General features: G+C 41.9%; 1 protein-coding gene across 1 annotated transcript in view; it reads right to left on the reverse strand.

The window, feature by feature from the left end:
- Nucleotides 1-8684, reverse strand: part of LOC5573966 (protein RRP5 homolog) — a 36816-nt gene extending 28132 nt beyond the window's left edge. Inside the window, exons 1-2 of the mRNA XM_001654961.2 lie at nucleotides 8326-8684; nucleotides 5961-8254 (exon numbers count right to left, since the gene is read on the reverse strand). Coding sequence (XP_001655011.1) covers nucleotides 5961-8254; nucleotides 8326-8415 — 2384 coding nt within the window. The 5' untranslated portion in view covers nucleotides 8416-8684. The remainder of the gene's footprint in view (nucleotides 1-5960; nucleotides 8255-8325) is intronic.
- Between the last annotated feature and the right edge of the window lie 924 nt (nucleotides 8685-9608).

Genomic DNA, 9608 nt, shown 5'->3' on the forward strand with positions numbered 1-9608 from the left:
CTTAAGGGGGGAAATGTTGGGTCCCAGTTGTTATCACAACACCATGGAAACAACCAATCTCAAAATTGTATATTTTCAATCACAGCAACCCTTGTATGACTATATAAGGGCACCGACTGACACCTCAGTCTTCATTAGTTATTTGACTTCCAATAAATTAACATTTAATTGTAGCAGTAAAAGTCAAGCTCTTTTCATTCCGGAAGTAATCCGGACATAACATGATGAAATGTCAAATTGCAGCACACAACAAACCTTACTCGACATTGAAAAAATGAGCAGCAATTTTCGTTCAATAACCTCAAACCTTTACCGGAATCATAAGAACATACCAGTACGGAATCCTATACGTCGCCTTCATTTACTTGGCTGAAGCTGCTGTGGTGCTCCGCGATATTACTCGACAAGGGTCCTGTTGGTCCTGTTCTCTTTCGGTTTTGCGATCGGCGGAAAACAGCCACGAATATTTTACTGCGCTGCAGCATATTCCTCGATAATCGATACCCATGGAAGCTGGACCTAATTTGAATATGGCAAACGAGGAGCTCCTGCAAACTCGGCACAGGAACTCTTCCGGTTTTTCAGTAGAGAGCAAACAGAAAACGATTTGCTCCCACGCAGTGGAATTTCCGTCGTCAGTTTTCATCTGATTACTTACAAAACCAAGAGAGAGCAGGACCCTTTTTGAGAACTATTCAACCGGAGTACCAGTAGCATCATGCGAAGGATATGGAGGATCTTTTTGATGGTTGTGGATGGTTCTCTTCCCCCTTCAAATTAGTTGAACTTCGATGATGGCAAATGTTTTGGGGAGTCTTGCAAAAAACAAAAACGGGGAAATACGTATCCGCCATTCGCATGCAATTAAACTATGTTTCCTATATGGTGGAACCTGTACATATAGATATTTTGACGACCAGCACCATGGTGATTTCCTGGGATGAATGTGGGAATTCCTGCCACCATAGAAGTGGCATGAAAGGAGGAGATAGATCGTTTCACGTTTGACATAACCTCGAAACTTCGATTAAAATCAAAGTCAACGATTCCTGCAGTAAATGTCAACTCCATACATAAATGTAAACAATTCCTGCAGGAAGTGTCAAAGAGCAGGACAGTCAATTGGCCATGATGAGAGAGCAACAGAGATAGCAAATTTTTCGTCACCATGCACCATGCTAAAACAGAACAAACACATCCGAATCCAAAGAGCAACAAAAAGGAGACCGCGGAGGAACAGCTGATCAAAATTCACCACAACGTGGAGATAAATTCATAGGGGAAAAAGGGGTTTCCAAAAACGTCGGAGAGATATAAATTGTAGGGGACCGTGGGGTGAACTTCTGTGCCGCCAGTTTTTCGTTGTTTTTCAATAGTTAGAGGCTACAAAACATATGGGTTCCTTGGGAAAGTTTGTCCAGTAAATTAATAGAAAGCTTATGAGCAAATAATATTTTTTTCACGGAAATTGTCTATTGGCTGATGAGGTATCGGCGATGGAGCATCGCATGACTTCATTGGCCCTGAGCCGGCTATTCCAATTTCGAAGTGCTGGGTGAAGTTTCAGATAAACTCTTGGGCGGCAACTCAACACAAGCAATATTGGAATAGTTTGGAGTCGTGTCGTCAAACAAAATTGTACATTACTGAGCCATCTCCAAAAATGGCGAAGTATTTAACAAATCTGTCAAAGCAGAATTGCATTCTCTTGGTCAGAGCGTTGACAGGCCACTGCCGACTCAACTACCACATGGCAAATATTCAGCGTGCTGACTCATTTGTGTGTGATAGTTGTGACTCCGATTATGGAACTTCGTATCACCTGATATGTAACTGTCCAGTTTTTTCGCAAATGCGATTCCAATTACTTGGTAAACACTTATTAAGTGAAACTGAATTCAGAAGCCTGAATCTTCAGGACATTCTGTTATTCTTAACCCGCTGTGGTAATGAGCTATAAGCTCTCTTACGCTCATGCGTTTTGCAGTGCCCTTTTTAGAGTGCTGTTTGAACCCATTGTGGTATGAAGCTACATGCATGCTCTCAATTCGTTTATGTGATTTTCCCTCTTCTAGGGACCCCACTCCTATTTCCTCCCATCATTCCCTTCTCTTTCCTATCCCATCGGGTAGATGACGAAATAGGCTCAAATATGCCGATGGAACAAATCTTTGCCTTTGGTGCCGGCTTTCTGATACCTGATGCCTGATAGTTGCATTTTTTCAAGAACCTCCATTATAATTCCTCAGGAAAGATATTCGTCGAAAAACAGTCCAAAGAACTCATGCAATATTTAATGGAAAAATCGCCAGAAGTGATATCTAAAATATATCTCGAGGATTTCTCAGGAGAAAAGTTAGATGAATTAAAGAAGAAATTTTCCCAATTGGCGGAAAACGTGTCTCTCTAGTCGGCCTTCTAATTTGTGATACCAACAACTACTTTCATAGTTTTGGGAGTGTTCAAAATTACCCCAGGGATTTCTTCACTAAGTGGTTTTTAAGTACAACACTAAGAATTTCTCCAGGAAAGCTATATGGGATTCCTCCAAGAAGTTCCTGTATATTTTGGCTATCATTCCTTTTAAGGTTCCTCTAAGAATCCTGCAGAACTTTGATAAGGGAGTTGTATGGGATTTCACCAAATATTTATTTTATATTTTTATCTAGAATTTCCACTTGAAATCATCTTCGAAACTCCAAAAAAAGTTAATCAAAGTTATTCGAATAAATGATCCAGGAATTTGAGGCCGCACGGGACGTCATTATAATCACCCTATCCTGGGAGGGAGGAACAGATACTACACACGAAATATAGAACAACGTTTGTTTGAACTGCAAGATAACTCCAGCTAGCCAACAACAATCAAGGCAGGCTTGGGGAAAATCGCTAGTTTTCTTTTGTTGGGTACTTTCGGTCTTTCCTGACAAACATGGAAAAAGGGCCACAGTTTTCTATGTACTTAATATCCATTTTCATTGGAAAAAGCAAAACGATGCGTTTTTCAATGCTTTATATTCAATCAGATTGAAAGGTGCTCACGTGACATTACTTGCATTGTGTGCATGAATTGATTTTAATTCGATTTTTGTCACTTTTGATGAAGTGCGAAAATGTTTGAGATCTGGGCTCACAGTGACAGTTCGCGACAGCGGAATCCCGGCTCACTATGACGTACAGAAATTTTGTATTGGTTTCTCCCTCCCAGACCCTATCCATTTCAAGAAGCAAATATCAAGTGTTACTACGATGTGAAAAATTTATCATATAATATTATGTATGTAGTGCACAAGTCATTAAATTTTCAGCTTCATCGGTTAACCAAAAATTGAGATTTGCTTCTGCAAAGTTTTGATAAAAAAATGTTAGAGCGAGACATAAAACGGTCTCCCGTGTTACCTTAATCAGAAGTTCCTTGTTATAACTTGAAGGATAACCTATATGTTTAATTATTGTCTGTAAGAATTATAAATTTCTTCAGGAATGAATTCAGTGATTTGCCTAGCAAATAATTCAAGTTGTTTTTAGAGATTCTTCTAAATATCAAAGAAGGATGCCCTGCAATAGAATTAACCCTCTAATACCCAAATTTTTATTTTCGATCTAAATATCATTTTAGTTATCTAAAATCTTTCTAAACACGTTTTGGGCAATGATTTATTTTTATTCGCAAATCTATGAATTTTGGTTTTTGATTTTTATAATTTTTATTTTTGAACATCCCTATCCTTTTTCATTTTTTCTTGAAGCCTCTTCTAGTTACTGATTTATGGCAACAATAAAAATTCAAGTTTTTACGGTACTTTTAAAAATAATAAATTTCAAATATTTTTCTGAAAATATTTTTATTTTCCGTGTAATTAACGGAAACACAGGTTTAGAATTATTTTAATACCACCAAGCCCTTCTTTTGTTATAGGTTAATAGTAGAAAAATATAAAAGGTACGATTTTTTATATTACATGTTAAATAAACCCCAGGCATTTGTAGGTTATATAAGAATACAATTTTTCAAACAATTTTCAAAAATACAAAAAAAAAATTTCAAAAGTCATAACAAATTTTTCTCATATGCGTGTAATGAGTCAAGGTTTAAGCCAAAAATAAAATCATTTTGATTTCCGAGCTACGAAAAAAATACACAAAATTCAAAAGTGTACCCCGTCTAAAGGCGGGGTTGGGTATTAGAGGGTTAATTTCAGGGATCCTTCCAGCTATTCATACAATGCTTACTGGAATGCATCCATAGATTAAAGAAGAACACCACCTAGAATTCATCCACAGATGCAATTTCCAAAATATTTCTTCTTGGATTCCACAAATCTCGTGCCTTGAAAGCAATAGCATTGATTGAACTTCTAGGAGAGTATGTTGTATCTTTGAGCATTCTCTACGGAGTTCCAGAGACAAATTCCTAGGGGTATTCCTTTGAAAAACAAGCGAAAAACTGTGCAAGGAACGCATGAAGATATTCTAGAGTTATCCTTGGTATCAAATACAACAGTCGTGTACAATAAGGAATTGCTTGGAAGAACTGTATAAGTAATCCTTGAATGAAACGTTGGAGAAATTCCTAGAAAAAAATCTATGGAACTTCATGAGAAACCGCAAATTGAATTTACATATTGAGGAATTCCTTGAAGGATATTAAATTTATCTCTTTTGTTACGTTACGTTTAAAATGGCAAAAATCCTGCTTCTCAGCTTAGTGTTCTTAGGAGGACTTTCACAGTAATTCACTCAGAGCTTTCTTTGTCAATTGACCATTTTGCATGTGCACATCGTTGGGCAAGAACGAAGATACTTTATGCCCAGGGAATCGAGAAAAAATCCAACCCGAAAAGATCTTCGACCGTCGGGATTCAAACCTACGACCCTCAGTATGATTTTGCAGAATAATTGCGGTACGGCTATCTAGGCCCTCAAACTGTATTAAATAGGGTGCAGAACCACTTGTGCACTTATGTGATTCACTTTGGCATGGGGGGTTTTTCTCGACCGAATTGTCTGAAACATTGCAATAAGAAGCACTTCAGTACGACGCATATGGTGGCCGAATATGAGCTTTATAGCTTTCAAAATCCCCACTGCCGAAGTGAATCAAAAGTGACAAGAATAGGATCCGGCTCCCTATATTTCATGTAATTAAATGTTGATTAATGCTTTATGGAATTCATATGAAAAGGCCTGGCAGAATAACTTGAAAATTGACGCCTATATTTTCCTGGAAAATTCCTAAAAGATTCTTTTCAAAAACTCTTGAATACCTAATTCCTTGTGAATTTTGGTAAAAGTACTTTTGTGGGCATCTTTAGGTCTCCTATAGTGACAACTGGGGCAATCAATGGAAGAATAAATCAAAAAATATCTGGTGGGAACCCTATGATAGTCTATGGAAAAAATCACTGTTATCCTTATGGAAATTACAGGATGTGGAAGCATTGGAGTTCTCATGTATTTTCTGGAGCAAATTCTAAAGAAATTCCTCTAAGCATTCATTGAAACACAACTGGAAAAATCTCTGCGAGACTTCGTGAAGAAAGCACTAAAGGAGGGATCTCTGAAAGTATGCCAAAAGTATGGAAGTATGAAAGAGCTGCTGAAAGTATGCCAGAAGAAATCTCTGTAGAAATCACTAGAAGAATTCCTGAAGGACTTCTCCTAGGAATCTGAGGAATTCATAAAAAATCTGTGAAACAGTGGCGTAATATTCTCTAAAGGTTTCTCAGAGACCTCTAGAATTCGTTAGCAGGATTCATTCATCAGAATTACGGAAAAAGTTACTTTATAGACCATATTAGTTGTAATAGATACTTCTGTTGAAAATAGAGACTTGCATTAAAGTAGAGACCAAGTCTCTAAAAAGAGACCTGCTACCAGCTCTGACCAAAGAACTTCCTCGTTGAAACTAAAATTTAATTATTTAATGTCATTTAATGTCTGGCTCCTCCGTTACTCACCTTTTCACCAGCTCCTTCACGTCGCAAAGGTACGTCTGCAGGTAGCGAATGGGATCCTCCACGCCGTTTGTGCACACATCCTCCAGCTTGGGCGACACCACCAGCAGCACACCGTCCTCTTTGTTCACCTTTTTCACCACCTTCACCAGAATCACCTGTCCCACTTCGGCCGACACCCCTTCTTTTGAATCTGCGAATTCGCTCATCTTCAGCACCACATTTCGGTGGTAATCTTTTAAGGCCAGTCGGAAGCAAATTTTCTTCTCGTTCGGTACCATTCCGACGCAGTATGCTCGCAACACCTGCCCCAGTTTGACGTTTTTGATCTCCGTTGGTTTGCGTCGGAAGTATTCCACATCCCGACAGCTGTAGACGTTCTCCTTCACGTTGACCACCCGGAGCTGCTCGCCTTCCTTGAGCACGCTGGCGTACAGAGCATTGTGCGGGGGGAAGTCGGAGAACAGTTCCGGCGGGACGGTTCCGGTTGCGTTCTCCTTCACCAGATAGATATCGGCTCCGGTGGCGTAGATACCGGTGATTGTTCCGCTCACTATGTGGCCCAGGTTTTCGCTCTCGGCGTCCAGTGGAATGACAACGGTGAACCGAGAGCCATCTTCGGACACTTCGTTAACGGTGAATCGATCGACGACGCCGGGTTTGAGGCGCGATATGCGGTTCTGATCCTGGGTCACGGCTCGACAGAACTTGAAGCAAATGGCGGTGATCTTGTTGCAGAACGCTACAATGAAGAACTTTTCCTGCTCGGAGATGACCGTCCCTAGGAATCGTTGGCCTTGCTTCACATCCTCCCGGGAGGTGAGCAGCTTGGCGGATTTCTTCAGATATTCGGGATGGTTCGTGAATTGAGCCATTTTCCTGTCTTCGTCGATGCCAATCAAACGCAGCTTCGCCATCTGATTAGCGGCGTACGTTTTCGAGGGCTCAAAGTTGTACGCCGTAACAATCCCTTTGAGGTTGTCCAGCGATACCAAGAAGCCTCGTTTTTTGTCCAACACCTTCGTGATGCGACAGTTATAGATATCTCCAACTTTGAGATCGTTCAGAGTGAAGTACTTGGTTTCGATCTTTTCCTCATCGTCCGTTACGATTATGGTTCGATCGAAGGCCTCGAATCGCATCACCCGAACCGTGTGCACGGAACCGACCTGGTACTTGGCCATAACGATCTGCTCGTCGTAGTTCTGGTTGTACTTGCTCTTTAGGATGTATTTTGGCAGTAGAGCTTTATGTTTCTTGCCGATTTGGAACCAAACCCCGTTCAAGCTCTTGTGAATGATCTTTGCGTCTTGAATGATCTTCCCCGGGGTCACCGGATCCGCCACGGACGCCCGGTTACCATCGAAGTGCGCCAGCGTGACAAACACATGCTTCGTCAGTGGCATCACGTATAGAACTCGGGCTGGAATCTCCTTGAACAGTTCGTATTGCTTGAGGCTGGACAACGGTTTCTCCAACATGTTCTCGTTCACAAACGCCGGAACTGTGTCATCAAAAAGCGATCCCTGCAAACCGTTTTGCAGCACTGATTCAACAGTGAACGTTACCACGGATCCCGGCACCAACGAATCCACATTGGGCTGAGCCACTTCCAACTTCCGGGGTTCCGTTGGTTTGAATGCTCTCAGAACAACGGTCGCCGAACCGTTCCCATGTGTGACCTTCTCCACCGAACAGAACAGATTCCTGCCCACGATCATCTTGTTGTTGCGCACATTGTGCGTCGGAAGAAACGCCCTCACATTTCTAATCCCCACATTCATCTGGTAACCGTGATCCTCCTCTTCTTCCACAGTGGCACTCAGGACCAATCCCTCCACCAAATGTTTGCACGTTAACTCGCTGTGCAAATCCTGCGGATCCAACGTCAGCCCGAAGTGGTTCTTTTCGCTGTGTTTGCTCTTAATCTTGACGTACACCAGATCTCCCTCATGATAAAGTTCCTCCAATCCCGGACATTGCTCCTCGGGCCCTCCCAGGCTTTTCTGCACTAAACTGTGCAGTCTGTTGTTGTAAGCTTCGGAAATGGCCATGATCGGAACCGTTCCGTACAACCTTCCCGGCAAAGAAACCTTAATATCCATTTTGGTGATCTTATACACGCATCCCATCAGCAGCATTCCTTCCTGGGCCGTTCGGAACTGCAGTGGAGCCGCGCTGACGCTCTGTTCTAGCTCTTCCTTATCTTGCTCCATCTGTTCCAGGAGAGCTTGCTGGCGCTCCTTGGGACGGTGCTTGTGAGCCTTTTCATCCTTTGCCGTCGAAGCTCCATACTCCTAAAACACCATAACAATTCATGTTAATTTCCATCTGTTAGATCTATGTATTCTTCCCAGAGGGTACTTACCACCGATTTCTTCAACTTTTTACGCGGTTTGTGGTCGTCGTCGGTTTCGACCTTTCGCCCGCGTGGAAATGATGGCTCAACGTAAACCATCGCTTGTGATTTTTCTGCAGATACTCAACCTTTAAAATAGAATCACTATCTTCTTGCGTTTCACCGTCACTATCCGATTAAGTTATGCCAATTTTACACAAAGAATTCACCGGATTTTACGAAAAATTCAATCAAATTAAAATGAGGATAAACAGAAACGTGCGCACATGTGAAGTTTAGCTTTTTTTCAAACGTTCTCCCGCACGAGATGACAGCAAAACATTACAGGGTCGCATTCGGGATGTAAACGGTTGTCGAAAGGAGGCGGGATTGAATGGTACACGCAAAAAAATTGTGCGGTAAAAACTACAATTTTAGGGGGTTAACTTAAGCGCTCGCACCGGCAATTTTCCGCAGACCAGAAATGCGCTTGATTTTACCATGTCTGTAGTTGGAATCAGATTGTTGTAAATTAGTTCTGTCAAATGTACCAGTAATGCGGTGGGGTGTACCGTAAACATAGTAAATTGGACTGAACTTCCATGGTAGTTTTAACACTTCAGTCGTCGCGCTGTTGTATTTTGTACAACACTGTTGAAAAAACCTCGCTTTGCGTACACCACAGCAGCGTGGGGGTTCTGATGGTGGCAAACCACGCGACGACCGGAAGGTTAAGAATGGGCGTAGTCAGTCGTCGCGCTGTTGTATTTTGTACAACACTGTTGAAAAAACCTCGCTTTGCGTACACCACAGCAGCGTGGGGGTTCTGATGGTGGCAAACCACGCGACGACCGGAAGGTTAAGAATGGGCGTAGTCAGCTAAAATAGTTATTTTTACCACAGATTTTTTTCCCGTGTAGGAATCATTCACAATGAGCCTCTGTACGTGCCATAAATTCTTTTGCTCTCATGACTTTTACTGTGCGCCGTGTGTTGGTGCTGTCTCGCTCTCTCTCACGAGCAACTTGAAAACAGAGCGCACAGCAAAAGTCAAACTGTTTTATAGCATGCACAGGCTCATGAGCCTCTGTACGTGCCATAAATTCTTTTGTTCTCATGACTTTTACTGTGCGCCGTGTGTTGGTGTTGTCTCGCTCTCTCTCACGGGCCATTTGAAAACAGGGCGCACAGTAAAAGTCAAACGTTTTATAGCATGCATAGGCTCATTGCATAAGGGACCGTTCAAATATTACGTAACGCAACAGGGGGAGGAAGGGGGTCTTACATAGTGTTACGGTTGGTTGGTTGGTTTG

This window comes from Aedes aegypti, chromosome 3 (genome assembly GCF_002204515.2).
Source record: "Aedes aegypti strain LVP_AGWG chromosome 3, AaegL5.0 Primary Assembly, whole genome shotgun sequence".
Classification (NCBI taxonomy): Eukaryota; Metazoa; Arthropoda; class Insecta; order Diptera; family Culicidae; genus Aedes; species Aedes aegypti.